Source organism: Micropterus salmoides, unplaced genomic scaffold (genome assembly GCF_014851395.1).
Source record: "Micropterus salmoides isolate LMB-PRFRI ecotype aquatic unplaced genomic scaffold, ASM1485139v1 Ms_hic_scaffold_3231, whole genome shotgun sequence".
NCBI lineage: Eukaryota > Metazoa > Chordata > Actinopteri > Centrarchiformes > Centrarchidae > Micropterus > Micropterus salmoides.
This window is the reverse complement of record NW_024042520.1, coordinates 1-17,558: the sequence shown is the minus strand read 5'-3', so window position 1 is coordinate 17,558 and position 17,558 is coordinate 1. Positions and strand designations below refer to the sequence as shown.

Sequence of the window (17,558 nt, the reverse complement as noted above, 5' to 3'; positions counted from 1 at the left end):
CAACAATTACTTCTCTCCTAAGTTAGGGCATAAACTCGACACTAGAGGCTTAGTAACAGCTAGTTAGATTTTAACAAAAACAGTAACCAAAATTGGATGCAACATGATTAATGTTGGGTATGGACTAAATGGAGTTCCAAAGTCTTTGAACATCTACAGATAGTCTTCAAAATGCATGTAAAATAGAGTCAGTTTGAACCTAGACTAATTTTCAACTGCAAATCACCACAATCTTTATTAATGGGTTAGACTGTGACTTTACATTCACAGGTATTTGAGTAAACTGTCTTATCTGTTTGATTCATAATTTCATCTTCAGTTATTGCCACCTGCATTTTGTCCCCATCAGCTAAATAAATGCAATGCAACATACAGAAGGATATCAGCACTTTATTAAACAATGAATGTGCTTCACTGAATCAAATGTAATAGTGTTGAATCATTAATCCTTCCTCCACTACAGTTTTTTAAGATAAATGAAATGGTCCGTGTTTGCATGAATTCATATTTCTAGCGCCACTGGATCTTTATTTACTCATTGCCATGGTGAATTGTAGTTTTCTTTTCATTCCCCACTTACTAACTCAGTGAATACCCTCAGAGTTGATTGAACTAGTTTTGATCAGCTGTTTAAGAACTGAAAACTCAGTTTCACATCTCAGGCTCAATCAACTCAGAGCTCCTGCCTCATCATCTCTCCTTTGCTTCCTAGTGTTTTCTTTGTGACTAACCTTTTGTTTTTTGTACCTCAGGATCACCTCCTGCTCCTCTGCCTCACGTTTGCCTTCTGCTGGACAGCCAGCCATGTGTCCCCATTCGCCACTGCCCACATCATCTTGTCTGACATTATTCACAAACTTCCTTCAGATGCCTTCAGATCTCCAACCCTAGTCATCTTTCGTTCATCTAATGCCCCTATACCATTATATCATTTTTCACCTACTACCTCTACGATCCAAAAGAGGTGATAAAGCAGCTAAATTCCTCCACCTGCTTCCTTGACCCACAATTTTTTTTCAAAGAACCCCTTAGACCCATCTGTGATAAGCAACTACAGACCAATCTCCAATATCCCTTTTCCTAGTAAAGTATTTGAAAAGGATGTCCACAAACAACTGCATAATTACCTGTCCCTCCACAATCTATACGATGTGTATCAATCTGGCTTCAGGACCAACCGCAGCACTGAAACAGCTTTGAAGTAGTCAGTGATCAAAAGATCAACAATGCTGCAAACAAACCTTCTATCCTAGTATTTCTAGAACGGACTGCAGCCTTAGATACTGTCAACCACAGCATTTTAATCAGTAAACTAGAAAATTAATTTGGGCAATGTGGCCGTGTCTTAAAGGGGCTCTCTTCCTATCTAACTGGCAGGACATTCTCTGTGTCTCTTGACAACTTTTAAACTGGCAATTATGAAATTTTCTTTGAGGTCCCACAAGGCTCAGTTGTGTATGATTTCACATGATATCCTCAGCCTTATTAATGACATTGACAACTGTATCAGTGACATCAAGTACTGGATGATCAAAAATGTTTTGCAGTAAAAAAAAAAAAAGACTGAGATCCTGTTGGAGAAAACCATTTTACCATTATGATCTTACTGCTGTTTACATTCTCCCTGACACAAATTAAAAAAATGCACTGGACAATTACTTCCTGGGTGTATATGTATATGTATATTTGTAAAATAATAACTGTATAGGCCATTTTTTATGTTACCATATTCAAATGTATATCTAACTATCTGTTATGTTCTGTGTGTGTATCATAAGGAGACTACAAACTTTCCTGCCCTATGGAATAAAGTTCTTGAGTTTTGTCTCCATGTGATGAGTCCAGGTTTTGTCAACGGTGCCAGTTCAGATCAATGTAAATGGGGGAAGAACAGGGCGTAAAATATATAATGTTGCTTCTTATACTGCAAAACTTGGAAATTAGAGGGTGATTGCTCAGAAGGTAAATATTTATTTCTTACAAATAGTTTTTAAGACTTGTTTTCAGGATGAAAAAATTATGTCAAATAAACATGTGCAGGTCAGGCCTTGTGAGGTGTCCTCGCTGTCTCTATCCGTCATTACCTGGTGTAGGAAGCTTCTATGCATAATTGAAGAACACTGATTTTAACATTTTATTATCGTAAAATTGGAAGTATAATGAAATGTTATGCCTACTTCCAATTTTATTTCGCTGCCTCTACAAATTAGCAAATTATTCCAAAGACAGCAGAACAAATGACAAACTACATAATCATAACTAAAAGCCAAATTAGACCTAATATCTTTCTAATTTCAGCAGCACCCACCACTAGAAGCAAATAGCCATAGACCAGGGTATAGCACATACCTTGATCATAGAAACTGTGCAAGTCCATAGGCTGTATGATCATTAAGATAAGACTGCACTAAAGTAAATTCAGGTGCAACAGCAGCAATTTAAGGGTGCTCTGATCTATCGGCCACCGATCATAATCGGCCAAAAATGGCTTTAACTAGTTTGATCGGTGGTCGCTAAAAAGGCAGATAAGAAAAGACGATCAGATGATGCAATACTCGCCAGACAAATTTTCAATGGCAGCAAAAATGTTTCACTACGCTGTGTGAGCGGTTTTCAAAGCTAGCTAGCACCAAAGTCCTTCTCAGACAAGAAGGGATTAACGCGCCCACATAATTATTTACAATTAGAGTTGAGCAGCAATCAGACAAGTGGAGCAACACGCAGGAGCGATCATGTGAAACTCTCGCAGCTGTGCTTATCTCACACACAGGCCACCCGCAACCGGAGTTTAATAGACAGAGAGAGAGACTGATCCTTCAGTGTGAGTTTCCTGATGCAAAGAGCGGTGCCACTCAATCAGCTGACTGCATCTCTCTCTCTCTCTGTTTTCGTTACAAAAACTGACTTTTTCTATGTTTCCGACCCCCTGTCCAGATTAAAACGGTGAATCAGATGTTTGTTTGAAAACGCTGCTGACCCGATGGACAAAACAGAGGACTTTATAAAACGATGACACACACTATCATTTGGCTTTGTGAGTCGGTCTTATCAGTCATGCAAAGCAAAACACGATGCTTTACAGAGTTTTAGTTTTGGCATTTTTATTAAAATATAAGTACTGTGTAAACTTAACAGTTAGCCTACTGTGCATGTCGCTGTATTTACTTTGCGACAACTCCCAGTCCGTTTTCCGCCGCCGTCTCTCGTACTCCCGTGTTACTTTCAGTAACAGTTCCACTTCATTGTCGGTCAATGCAAAAAAAGAAAAAAGCCTGGTGTGGTTCTTGGTCTGTATTACTTTCTTCTTTCGCTAAATTGTCTGCTACTGCGGAGTAGACCATCTGCTTCATGTTTACACTGGCACGCGCATGCCCAGTGTAGCTGCCTGAACGGCCACTAGATGTGTGTTGTCAGTCGTTCTAATATAGACAGAGATCAACTCTGATACACAGCTGAAACGCTGCTGTTGACGGAGAAGATCGTTATCGTTATAAAACTGTTTTAAAAACGTAGCAGTGTGGATGTAGCCTCACATTACCACACTCCTCTCTCTACTCCTCTCATGTCAACCCTCCCATTCTATCTCACACAGGCTCCGCCCTCTACTGGACTCTATGGGTACTACCTCTTCTCCTATCACACGCACATACTCGCCCACTGAAATTTTGCATACTGTAAGTTGCCGACCAATTGGACGTTGCTACTATACGTGCGTACCGTATAAATAGCGGTGTCCTCACTGCTCAGCATCCTTTTTTCCTTCACCTCCACGGATGGAGTCGCTGCTCCTTGAAGCTCGCCTTTGCCCTCTGATTGCCTGGGTCGACACTCATCGCTTCTGCTTTGAATGCCTCGGTAGGGACCATGGCAGAGATGGCATCCGCTGCCATGTGTTGACTGCCGAGCCATTCCTCTCATCCGGCGACAGCAGCGCTGGGAGCTCTTCCAGCAGTGTGAGCTCTCCCTCATCTGCAAGGAGAGCGAGGAAGATGGCGGCCCGGATCCCCTCCCCGCTAAGGATGCCCCGGCCCCCGATCTACCGCCTCAGTCGGCTTCACGCTCCCTGCCGTCCCTGCCGCCACCGATTGAAGATGATGCTGACAGCCTGTCATCTGCGTCAGCCACCTCTACCACGGCCACCTTGGCGTCTCTAAAGAGCAAATGAATTCCTCTTCAGTCCGTCAGGACTTCCCTGCGGTTATGGCTATAGCGGCAGGGCGCGTCGGGCTAGCACTGTCTCCCCCTATCCAGCCTAAGCCGGTGAGTCTGCTCCGGGAGGGGTTCTATGGACCGACATGGTCAGTCCGCCTTCTGGCAGTGCGCCAAGGCATCCTGGGCAGAGCCGCAGCGGACGAGGGTGCCCGTCGCGGGTTTGATTGATTTCCTGTGCGTGCAGGGCCACACAGAAGCAGCTGTTCCGTGCGTGCCCCTGCTGGAAGAGGCCCTCGCTGCCCACTTTCTTACTCACTCTGCTAGCTGGTCAGCCGGAAGGAAGCCCCGCCCGCCGCTGGCGCAGGATAGGGGGACGTTGGAGTATTTAGAAAAAATATTCCAACTGGGCATGCAGCTGGACGCAGCGGCCAACAATCTGGGTGTGCTGGGCGTCGCGGCGGCATCCGAGTCCCCGATTGCCCCCCCTCATCGGACCAGGTAGATTTCCTGCCCCGAGCCATTGGTCAGATGAATAACCTGGTCCAAGGTGTGGCCACCGCTGCTGGGGGTGTGATGTCTCTGGCCACAGTAGGTTCTCACCACGTGTGGTTGGGACTCACCGCTCTCCATGGGAAGGACTGGGAAGAGCTGTTGGATGCCCCCATCTCATCCGACGGCCTCTTTGACTCCATATCCTCCTCTACTCAGCGCTTCAGAAGGCTGGAGGAGGAGAAGCCACCTGGCTCAGGGCAAGGGCGGCGAGCCTCGCCATCATAATGCCACTCTCAGACGGCGTGCTTGCTGTCAAGCCAGATCACTGCTGTCGTCATCACCGGCCACTCAGGGTGGATCCACGGATGCACCGCGCCCTCCCTGAGACACCGGGCCGCCCAGGGGATCAACATCGCGGCCAGAGGAGCAGCCTAGACCCCCACCAGCCTACCTGTGGCTGTGGGAAGAAGCGGCCGCTGAAATGACTGGCTGAGGATGGAGAGTAGCCGGCCGATGTTGCCGAGCCCCTCCCCTCCGTATCATGTCCAAGCCACTGTGTTAATACATTGTGTGCTGCTTGTGACAATGTTGTGAATGTACCAAATGTTTTGATTAAAACAGCCTACATTCCTCAAAGAGCTAATTCCTCCCCACCAACCCCTTCCCAGCAAAGTGTTGTGCTGAGCACGCCACATCAACACGGCACGTTCACCGACGCTAAGCTAGCGGCTTACCCTGTGGCCCACACCGCTCTCCCGGCCAAACGAGACGGTGGTGCGGCCTGGGCATCCACAGTGCTCGCTACGCCGCCTGAGCTGCGACACACTCCGCTTCCGCGGCATGACGGGCGAGAAACGAGCCGCTCTTGCCGTAGAAGCGGCACAATGCAGCTATCTGATCCTAGCCTGCATTCCCAGCGTGCTTACGTGAACCCGCTCTGCTAGCTCACCGGCAGTATTTTTGTTGCCTCTGCGAGTAGCTCGCTGCGCCGTTTGGCAGCAGAGGGCACACAATCTCTCCCACAGTGGACAACAGCTGTGGAGAGGAGAGCTCCACGGCTCGTCACTGCTCCTCACAACAGTTCTGCCGATAGTGACGCTACGACAACACTGTCGCAGGCAATGACGTCAACGGAGCGACCGGCCGTGGTGTGTTCAGGACACCACAGTCCGCTCGTTTTTTTTTTGGGACTTTCAATTGCGGTGCCCCTTGGGCCAAACTCCCGTTTATGGAGGGTTTGGTAGTGGTGAGGGCCAAGGAAGCTTTCCAGCGTTTCGTCCACAACGCTCCTCAGCTAACAGTGCATCCCCTGACTCATTTCCACACGGAATGGAGACGCTGCTGCAAGACAACAGACTGGATGAACAGCACATTGAGGCGGGGTTACTCCCTACAATTTTGCCGTATCCCATGCCGTATTGTCTTTCCAGGGCATCAAGGAAGCCAGGCTTCAGACCCATCCTGGATCTCTGTTACCTGAACCAGCATATTGCACGGAAACTGTTCCGCATGCTGACACTCAGAAAACTGCTAGAGCTAGTGCAGCCCGGCGATTGGTTGATGACCATAGACCTGAAAGACGCCTACTTTCATGTTGAGGTGGCCTGGAAACACAGGAAGTTTCTGCATTTTGCCTTCCAGGAGTCAGGCGCCATAGGCAAGCTGCCGGTGTTCGGCCATCCTCGCCAGGTTTGGCTCCTGAAAGGGAGAGGTTGAGACAGGCTGGGCTGTCCGCAGAGGTGGTACATACCATCCAGGCAGCGAGGGCAGGCTCCACCACTTCCTGCTGCAAACCTAAGTGGCTGGGCTTTCAGTGCTGGTGCATTGACAAGGAAATGGATCCCATAACCCGCTCAGTGGGATCCATCCTTTCCTTCTTACAGGGCCAAATGGAGAAGGGACTGTCACACTCAACCATTAAGGTGTATGCGGCAGCTATCTCATCTTGTCATGAGGGGTTTGGTGACAGACCTGTCTTCACCCACCCCCTCGTGAAGCGTTTTCTGCAGGGTGTGAGGAGACAACGACCAGTGCTTCGTTTCTCCGCACCCCAGTGGGACCTGCCACTGGTACTAGAGGCTCTGAGGTCAAACCCCTACGAGCCCCTGGAACAGTCCTCCTTGAAGATGCTATCTCTCAAGATAGCCTTGTTACTGGCTCTCACCTCTGCCAAGAGGGTGAGTGAGCTGTGCGCCCTGTCGGTTTATCCCAGCTGCGTGCTGCTTCATTGTGACCACAGTGCAGCAGTGTTAAGACCGAACCCCTCCTTTGTTCCTAAGAACATAAGAAGCTTGTTCAGGTCGAGGACCATACATTTGGATGCCTTCCACCCTCTGCACCACCCTGGGCCTAGGGAGGCGAGGCTGCATCTGTTGTGTCCTGTGCGCGCCCTAACACATTATATGAAGCGCATGGCCCCCATTCGTTGCACTGATCAAATGCTCGTTTGCTTTGGTGACGGTGCGATCGGTAGCGCCTAGCCGAATGGCTTTGTGACTGTATCTCACAGGCCTACGTGCAGGCAGGGAAAGACCCACCCTCGGTGGTCTGGGCTCACTCCACACGGGGTGTGGCTGTGTCGGCCCTATTCAGCGGGGTGAGCGTCGAGGAGATTTGTACAACGGCATCGTGGTCTTCACCATGTCCCTTTGTTCGTTTTTACCTCTTGGATGTGTTGGGCTCCTTTTCAGGATCTGTGCTTACAGGTGTGACTCAGGATCTGTGAAGAAGGAGACTGGTGTCTACCATAGACTACCGGTTGTCGGGGAAAACATTTTTACGCTGACTGTGCCGGATGTCCCTATAAGGGGTCAGGACAGTTCAGATGTTTGGATCTGGATCCCTCTTGGTCATGCCAAGAGCAGTCTAGTGACCTTTCTGAGGGGTGGCCCACTGCCCCATCGCTTAGGATGGAGGCAGCTGAAGGGGTGGTTTGATGCTGAGCAGTGAGGACGCCGCTATTTATCCGGTGCGCACGTACAGTAGCGACGTCCAATTGGTCGGCTACTTACAGTACGCAAAATTTCAGTGGGCAAGTACGTACGTGTGATAGGAGAAGAGGTAGTACCCATAGAGTCCAGTAGAGGGCTCCGTCTGTGCTAATAGAACTAGGGTTACCATATCGTAACCTTCGTTTTCCCCCGAGATTCTCCTGTATTTTTCCGTTCTCATCCGGTATCCACTCGTTAAATGTTTCCCTGTAAATCTCCCATATTTTTAACCTTTATGAAATCAAATAAAAACCTTCTGCCCGTATTTAAAGTGTTTGCTACTCTCCCTCTGGTAAAGTCGGTGGCAGCATGGAAAATATGTAGACTGTGCTTCTTGCACAAGGATTAAAAATGAAAACAAATCCACAAATGATATAAGGCCTATAGCCTACTAATGGCAAACCATATGAAATTATAATGAATATCGTAGCCTATGTAATATTAACAATTGACTGTATAATATGGAATTTACATTGTGGCCTATTTTTATTTATTAAAATTTTCCTTATTTTCAAATCTCACTGAAGGCAGTTTTGACTCCTCTCTGTAGCCCTTCTCCCTCTCTCCACTCCTCTCTCCCCCCTAAAGCCAACAGAACCTGCCCCAGCTTTCCAGAACAAAAAGCAGCTACTTCAGAGTTTATCATCGACTCATGATGCCTGTGCCCCTTTTTCTCCTAAATATTTTGGCTACAGCCTTTTTTGTTGCAGTTTTTATGGTTGTAGTAAATTTATAAAGATGCTGTTTGTTCTGTTTTTGTAGTTTATTTAGTAAAGCTATATTTGTTAAGCTAAAAGATGTTCACAGTAACCAGGCAAAGGGTGCTATGGTTTCAGTCTCTAACACAGATTGAGCGGAATTTGTTGCCCATGTTTCCCGGCAATACAATAAACAGTTATCATTTCATGATACTTTATCATCTGTTAACTTTAACACTTAATACATTGACCAATTAAATAATATACAGTATACTGTATAATGCTACATGGTAAATAAAAGGCTCCAAATAGACCCAGTGATCGGTGATCGGTATCGGCCGATACTGCTTTCAGCAATCGGCCCAAAAAATCCTAATCGGAGCAACTCTAGCAATTATATATAGTGAAAATAAAAGACAAGCAGCTTCTCCCGTCAGACTGCACCTCTGTGCTATTTATATGCATAATATAATGAGCAAAATTAAACAAGGTAATTATAGATCACATAGAAACTCTGCAAGATAAAATACAAGCCTTCAATGAAGAGTAAATTATGTCTAAGTGAGAGAAAAAGTCCCGAGTGGATCCAGAAGTTACTGAATCAGCTGTAGCTGTAATTTCCAACTTGTGGTGTGACCCAGTGGACCGGGACTCTGCTGCAGATGGTTGATCCAAAGCTGTGACACATCTTTGTCTGCAGGGGGGAGGACAAGTCAGTGGGGAAAAACAGTGGCGCTTGCGTTAACCTCAAACACCTCTAATATAGACTTTAGGCCCTAATAGGCAGCTGAGTGGGAGCCAGGAGACTGAGTATGGAGCAGTAACAAACACAGGGATAGACGGGAACACTCAAAACACAGTGAATTGAAAGAATAAAAGGAGACACTATAGGAAAACACTGATGACAATCGCATTAATCACCATTCAATCCCTGGTCAAATGACATTGCAGTGATGCAGGTAGTGTCCTCTGTTTCTAATTAGCAGATGTCTATCGGGCCTCAACGTTACATCCATGTGTGTAGTAATAATACCATACTAGATCTGCCGGCTGAGACTTTATAGCTGCGCTGTTATGTTTTTCAGAGCACACAAACACTGTAAACACACACCTGTCACCTGCCCAGCATGGTGCTGTTACCCAGAAACACAGCTTCTACAACTTATCTTTACAGTTTATACACACAGCCCACAGCTGGGTTAATAGCCTCATTTAAAACCTGCATGTACCGACAGTAACGTAACTCATGCATGTCAGCAACAGTTAGCCTAATATTGCTAACTTGCTAATATTATCATATCTTACCTGCTGTACTGTCCACTTCTTTCTTGTCAGATGGATAGCATTCCTTTCACTGTTGACTTTGTGTGTGAGACCACATGGACAGAAATGCTGTACACTTTTGGTTATGATATTATAAATGATAGTCTTCCCTCCAGCCCTGCTCACTTCCTCTGCTTGCTTTCATGGCAGTGTTCTGGCAGTCAGAGCTCCCCCTGCAGTCCATAAAGTGCCTCTGCGCCTCAGCCTTTCCAAACCCTCCCTGCAGCCTTTGGGTCTCCTCAATCCTCAAATCCCCAAATCCCCAAAACCACAAAACCACAAAATATACAAAACCCCAATCCTAAATACCAAATCCCCAATCCTAAATGGCAAAATGCCCAATCCTAAAACCAAATTCATTTTCGACTTCGACTTTTGGTTTTTGATTTTGACTTTTAGTTTCCAATTTCGACTTTTAGTTTTCAACTTTTAGTTTTAGTTCGGACCCAATAATCCCTCCATAGTTTGGCCGATAGGTCGATATATCTTTTTTGTGCATGTAACAGGTTTGCAAAGTGAAAAAGCCCAAAGTCCAGCCCAAAGGGAGTTCCCATCTTGTTTGTTGTCCAGCCCTTCACTTACTTGTGACGTCACAGTGAAAACGCGTCATAAAGCTGTCAAGCGGCTAGCGGGGTCAGGCACGCCCCACGTCAGGCCTTTTGGACGACTCGCCTTTGTTTGGTTTTCCATTGTAGAAATGTTGTACCTGTACCAGTTTCCAGGTACTTTTTTTTGTATCACCTCACCTCCATCGAGGTTCCAATCGAGCTGAGGGATACTAAAATGTCCCTCAGCTCGATTGGATGTAAATGTGAAAACACGACAGACTGCTGATTGGACAGAGAGAATATACACTATTCACTGCATCATGATTGTGTGCGCCAGACAGGCCAGCAACATAAAGTTTTATATTTTAGTTTTCATATGTAATTTCATCACTAAATCCACTTCTGAGAAGTTTTGAGGTGAGAAATCAGCTGTGTAGATTTCGAATATTGACAGTTTTACGAGAAGTGATGGCGGAACAAAAATGTGCTTGAATATTTTCGGAGTTGAGGAGCTCCGCAAGTGGCTGCGGGGGATGCCTGTGCCAACCCACAGGAGGAGCGTGTGAGGCAGGCCAGCCGCCCGCTCACAGAGCCCTCTTCTCCCGCCGTCACACAGACCGCTGCAGCAACAACGGCAGAGGAAAACACAGCTGGAAAGTTTTCATACCGCTTATATGTCTTTACATTCTGAGTAATGTTGAAACATTTTAATTTAAAAAGAGAAAGATGTGTGGATCACTGGTGTGTCGCATTGAACATTAAGTTGCGGCAGTTGTGTGTGGCGTTGCTATGACGACAAGCTACGTACTATCTCTGGGTACTACCTACAATGGAAAACGGAGCAGGGCCGAGTAGAGTCGAGTCTATCGATTTGCGCTATGGCAGCATTTTTCGGCAAGGCAGCATAACGTTAGATCGTCAGAACACTGGCAGCAGTTCAACGTTTAGTCCTGAAAGACGATGCAACTCCGACTCTGTTTGGGCCTGAAAATTCACAATCACAACCTGTAAGTATGCTTTATTGGTTGTGAATTATATTTAAAATAAACACGACAATGTAACTTCACAGACTGTTGAAGTGCGGAGTTGTTGTAAACGCTGGCTAATACGGCTAAAGTTATAGCTATAATGCTAATGTTACACCTGATGTGAAATCTACTGTTGTTTGGCCAATTTTTATGTAAAAGTGAGTTGAAATATGGTGATTTTTGTAGTGGTTTATGGTAAGAATGTAACAATGATGTTGTGTGGTTGTGGACTTGTGAGTAACTTATACCATCTGTTACGGTCGCAGTCTGAAGAGGCTTTGATTTGGATCACACTACCTTGTTTCTTACGACCCGCCCTTCTCTGCTTCTGATTGGCTAGTAGTCCTTACCTGGAAACTGCGCATGTGCAATTCCCAACATAGATTTTGTACAAGTAAGATGCATCACTCTGTAGCTCAAGAGCGGAGCGTACAACACATAGGGTGAAAAGAGGAGCTGCAGCAATGTGCAGTATGAAACAAATATGGTGTTTTTTGAAAATTGAACCATGTAAACCTGTTCTGGTACAACCCCTAATTAAGATTTTGAACCTGAAAATGAGCATAATACTACCTTTAACCTTTAAAACTAAATGTACTCACCAGAGAAAGTGAACCGTTGATGATCCTAATAAGCGTTTTCAACGGCGCTGGTTAAATTTACCCAGTGCCGAGGGTACGAGTCGCCTCTAGCCTGACTGACAGGTCGCCATGGTAACGACTTGTCAATCATAGATAATCCCGCCCTGAAACATACTTTTAGTTTTTAAGTTTTGTAATCTGAGCTAACAATATTTAGGCTATTCAACCTTTAATGTAGCCCATGCAGGTGGGGATAATAATCATCTTTATTTGTAGAGCACTTTTCAAAAACAAGTTACAAAGTGCTTTAACAAGTGTAAAGACAATACTACCCAAGAGACAATAATACAAAAACAGTACAAGATAAAAGAATGAAAACATTGAAAAGACTAAAATATACGTTTAAGATAAATATAAAATTAGTAAAATAGAATAAAATAAAAGGGATAAAATAAAGTCAAATCGGGAAAGGCTCTCCTATAAAAGTATGTTTTAAGAAGGGACTTAAAAGAGTTCACTGACTCAGCTGACCTGTCCCCTTTAGTTTTCAGTCGAGACTCTGGAACAGACAACAGACCTCTGCCCGAGGATCTCAAGGCACGTGCTGGTGTGTGTGTGACTAAAAGTTCAGAAATATAACAAGGCGAGAAGCCATGAAGAGCTTTAAAAGTGATCAATAGAATTTTAAAGTCAATTCTAAAACATATTGGAAGCCAGTGTAATGAAGCTAAAAAGAACCAGTTAGGTAGGGCTTTTTAAAATCAAAAAAAAAAACTTTAAACACTTTTAAAAATCTAATTAATTAAAACATGGTGAAACAGACGTGGCTGACCTTTTCACAGCAGACGTATTGATATTTCATAGTAGGAAAATAGCAAGTGTAATCAATTATATACATTCCATTCAGATTAGCTAGTTCCAATGTCCCTCTTTTTTTCTGCTCGCTATCATGTCTTTCTTACTGATAGAACTGAGCCATCGTTAATGTTATTAGTTCCACTTGTGCTTTTCCTCTTTTGACACTTCAAAATGTCTACTGTGAAAAAGACCTGTTTTTTGTAGAATTAGCCAAGAATTTCCCATGACCCTGTTAATAACTTTATTCTTTTGATCTTTTTTTGTTGTAAAACAAAACAAAGCAACTACAGTTTCGGCAAACCTAGCAAAGCACGTCTTCCCTTTCACGTGACGGATGCGCCAGCAAATGAAATGCGAGATTGTTTATCCTTTAGACCAATGAGAATCGGTACTCATACACCGAAACGCCCCCCAAGTTAGATTGAACTCCGGTTTCTGTCTGTCAAATTATTTAGCTAGCCAATGTTAGCCAGTTAGCTGGGATGACACCCAAAGGAATGGAGAGCAGCTGAGCAGTTTCTGCGAAAACTACACAGGGACACGCGTTAACGTCGCTGTTAAAGGGACTTTTACAGCTCTCTAGCAAATACGGTGAGTTATATCACTAAGCTTTCTTACGTACATTGGCTAAAATGAAAGGAGTTCATTAGCAGCGACAGAGGTAGCCTTGGAAGCTAACGTTAATGCTTTAGCTTAGGTAAAGTGACTCAAGGAAAGCAGGTGAGACAACGTCAGTATGTGGGCATTGACTAGTCTTACACTCCGAAAGAGTATTTAGTCAGATTTCCAGCTGTCAGCTAAAATTACGTTAACGTTAGGTTTAAGTACTTAACGTAAAGTTGGACAGTTGCTAACGTAACTTTAGCTCTGTAACGTTGTAGTTAACGTTAACAAATGACACGATAATACGATACCCTGTCAGAAACACAGTTATATAATAATAAAACACTGGTCTCTATTGTTACCATCCTACGACAGCCTGTATTAGTTACACAACCGATTTTTGAACGTCAACAACAACACAACAACTAGCATAACGTTAACTCCTGAAAAAGCCAGGTTAGCACGAAGCTAAGCTAACGCTATCCCAAACAACACCTCTTTGTAGATCTTTACGAAGTAATACCTGTTAACGTTTCTCGTTTTGTAGTCTGCCAGATATGGCATCGATATTTTAATGTTAAGGTCAAGGTGAAACGATATAGAGCTAACAGTTAATATTATAGTGATCGCTAGATGGCATTTGATCAGCATTAAGTGTTTGGTTGTGTTCACAAGGGGTGTGTGTGCGCGTGTTTTTGACCTTAACTGCAGCAACAATCACTTGTTTCATATGTCTTTTCATCACAGCAGCGGATGGCCCGGACTGCTCTTGGACTTACATAAAAAGAGGGACACCATTGTGAGCCTCTGAATGAGTAATGAACCTAAACCCCTTCTGGAGCATGTCTGCCAATACAAGTCGTAAGGTAAAGTTAAACATTAAGGTTCAACTTTATTATCATGTGTATAACGATGAAATGCTTGAGCTCTGGCTTTCCCTGCCTTAATTATACATAATATACGGTACCATATACATACACAATATCAATAAATATTTGCAAAAGTGTTAAGAGCACAATATACAATACAAGTACACACATTGAACTACAATATGTTTAAAAAAGCAAATTACACCAAACTTTATAGTAAAGTGATTCTACAATGACTGACTGCTTGCATTGGATGAAAGTGTGCAAATACATGCACGTCTGTGGAAGCCCCTCTGAAATCTGTTAGACATGGTCAGTCATGTGCTTTACAGAACTAAACACTCTTCACAGACTCTTCAAAGTCTGTACAGATAGATAATGGTGCATAGCATACATATATCAGCCTACAAATTTCATTTTAGTAAAAGCAGAGTTTTACATACCATACTTCCACCATACTACCTTATTCAATCCGAGTTATTTTATGTTGACTATATATTAATCTTATGTGCGCTGACTTTATTGGTGGACTTTGAAGGGTTCCTCGAAGGTCTTACGGCCTCATATGTAAAGTTTGTTGAATACCCAGAGGAGATCAACCTAATTGGCTTATGTTTTGTCTCCCAATTAGTCAGAGTACTAAATCAGTGTCACCAAAACTTTGTAAATATGAAGGTTATGTGCACTCAGCAATCGCAACTTTGTTTCAAGTTTTAGACAACGGTTATTTTAATACTTTGTACTCTTAACAATTTTGATTTGAGCACTTCCAGCCTTTGTTTCTTAGAGGTCTTCAATCTTGCACCTCTTGTATTCATTTGAGGGTGTGGTATCCTACTCATTTTTAGAAAAGACTTTTGAGATCAGCAACTTTCTTCAAATCAAATGTAAATGCACGGGTTAGGAAAACTGCTCATTCTGATGATTTAGAATCTACCATCTGTGCCAGTGATTTAGTACAGTTAGCTAGTGCTAGGCAGAATATCCACCAAAGGGCAATTTTCGTATGCTGGTGTAACAACCCTGGTGAGGTAGGGTGGAAGCAAACACTGTACCTTGAGATTGGGTGTTGGTTCATTTTTTTTTTTTCCTGCTTAGTCAGAGGAACAGTTTAGAAACATTCTGTTGTCAAGTCTGACTTCAATGAAAGTGCAGGCTAGATCTGTTGTATTTGCGCACTATTCACTGCAAACATTCCTGGCATACTTGCATTAGTTTTCCGCAGTATTCATTGTGGCATTGTGCTGTGCGCTCAATGTGTACAATGACACTGTACTGGAACTACTATTATCATTCTGAACAGCATCAGTAAGATAATGATAGCTGTACTGGAAAGTGCATGCCCTAGTCTAGACACTGATTCCTGATCAGATGAAAACCAGATGGGCAGTGTAACCTGAGAGGTTTGTCACAGCACATGGTCACTATCCTGAGACATTGGTCTACTCTTGAGTGTGCATAATGGCTCAAACGGTAGCCTTCTCTAATCTGGCACTCAAGACTTTTCCTTGTGTCTGCTTTTTTTACATGGCAAGAACGTGTTTTTTTGTTTTGGTTCTTTTTCAGCTGATGTGTTGACATTCCTGTTATATTCCTTACACAAAACAGCAGAGATCTGACAACGAGGAACAGAGTGGGCACGGGGAGCAGAGAGCCAGTCCGGCTCGGCTGTCCTTTGGCAAAAAGCAGCTTCCACCCATTCCTAAGAATGCAACCCCCATTACCAAGCCTGCGTCATTGGGCACCCCACCCCAGTTGACCAATGGCACACACGCCTCCTATGGCCCCTTTTACCTGGAGTACTCTCTGCTGGCTGAGTTGTAAGTAGTGGTCCAGTATCAGAATTTAAAGTTCAATTGGTTTGCATATGCCCAAGTACTCTACGTTAATAATTTTCCTTTTTAAAATATGTTGGTAGCACTTGCTTTTAAAATGGTGTCTGTATTAACTTGATGTCAAAGTATCCATTTTAATTTAGCACGTAAGATGAAAATAAGTTTCATGCATGTTTTTCTTGCAGCACACTAGTGATTAAACAGAAGCTCCCTGGAATTTATGTCCAGCCGTCCTACAAATCGGCACTAAGTAAGGACCCTTTTTAGAGTTAATGTCTGTTTAATGTATACACTAAAAAAAATGTGACAACTCGTGGATTCATTCTTGGATGGTCAACATCTGGGCACTACATTTAAAAAAACTTGTTTATAATATTCTTAATCTTCTGTGATCTTTATACATGTGTCAATATATTCTGTACAAAATTTTTGTCGTAAACTTTCTATTCATTTACACTGCTTGGTCCAGCATAATTCATACCTGTGTTGATGGAAGTAAAGATTTTGAAATACCATGTCTCCCACTGTTTAGTGTGGTTTGGGGTCATATTCATCAGACATGGCTTGTACCAGGATGGAGTCTTCAAATTCACAGTGTATATTCCAGATAATTATCCAGATGGGGAGTGTCCAGTAAGTGTACTGTACTTTTTAATTGAAATTTTTTTGTTGTTGTTGTTTTTTTTTTTACTGTACAAAAAAAAGATTGGAGTGTATTTTCTAGCAGGAAAAAGGTTTTGTGTGCATCCAATCATCATAGTATTTCTGCTCATCAGGGTTTGTAATTCTGTCTGTTCCAGGTTTAGCAAAATGTGCATCTTTTGAAACATAAACTGTCATCTGGAAATGTGTTCAGTCATTAACTACATGTTTTTCCAAGATAAGGTGACTATAGTGAGTGAAAGAAAAGTAGGATTCTTGAACACTGATGCAAAAAGTTTAAGCAAACCCTCAGTCATCTCGTCCATATGCTTCCTTTCAGAAATTAATATTTGACATCCCAGTCTTCCATCCTCTTGTTGACCCTGTGTCAGGAGAGCTTGATGTGAGAAGAGCTTTCACTAAATGGAGGTATGCTCTATTACTTTTCAAACATGAATATTTAAGTGAAAATTTTATGTTTGAACCGGTGCAGCATGGTCAGTGCTTTTCGCCAGTTTACTTCTTCCTGTCTATTCCTGGCAAAAAGGATTAATGATGTCAACTCCGTATGTTGTTGTCTTGTAGACGGAATCACAACCACATCTGGCAAGTCCTGATGTACGCACGTACAATTTTCTACAAGATCAATACAACGGAACCACTCAACCCAGAGGCTGCTGTGCTGTGAGTATCTGATCCTCCTTTCAGTTGTTTTATCTAATCCCAAAGTAAAAGATGAAGTTAGAGGACCCGAGTTTGCTCTACTGCTGTGTGATATTGCTAAAGACTAAGCATTGCAGGCAAGGTTCCAAAATTAAGGACTATCTTGATAGATTATCAATTATTGAAACCGCTATTGATTATAAATCACACAATTACTCAATGGGTCTTGTTTAGCTTTTGTTTAGTTGTTTTAGGCATGTGCTATCTAACGATAAA

At 43.5% G+C, this 17,558-nt stretch overlaps 1 protein-coding gene and 1 long non-coding RNA gene across 5 annotated transcripts; one reads left to right on the top strand and one right to left on the bottom strand.

Annotated features, from left to right (window-relative positions):
* Positions 1 to 8,760: 8,760 nt before the first annotated feature.
* Positions 8,761 to 10,004, bottom strand: LOC119884162. The gene is made up of 2 exons (XR_005440946.1): positions 9,638 to 10,004; positions 8,761 to 9,026 (listed from the first exon to the last, which is right to left on the bottom strand). It is a non-coding gene; the product is annotated as an uncharacterized LOC119884162 (long non-coding RNA).
* Positions 10,005 to 13,103: 3,099 nt separating this feature from the next.
* Positions 13,104 to 17,344, top strand: LOC119884163 (AKT-interacting protein-like). 4 transcript variants are annotated; one of them, XM_038694625.1, is made up of 7 exons: positions 13,104 to 13,261; positions 14,021 to 14,139; positions 15,754 to 15,962; positions 16,163 to 16,227; positions 16,510 to 16,610; positions 16,960 to 17,048; positions 17,205 to 17,344. In XM_038694625.1, the coding sequence occupies exons 2-7, from the start codon at positions 14,092 to 14,094 to the stop codon at positions 17,305 to 17,307; spliced, it is 615 nt and encodes a 204-aa protein (XP_038550553.1). In that variant the 5' UTR covers positions 13,104 to 13,261; positions 14,021 to 14,091; the 3' UTR covers positions 17,308 to 17,344. The 4 variants fall into 4 exon arrangements, with proteins under 4 accessions (XP_038550553.1, XP_038550551.1, XP_038550554.1 ...); XM_038694623.1 differs by having other exon boundaries at positions 15,751 to 15,962; XM_038694626.1 differs by having other exon boundaries at positions 13,109 to 13,261; positions 14,024 to 14,139.
* The last annotated feature ends 214 nt before the right edge of the window (positions 17,345 to 17,558 follow it).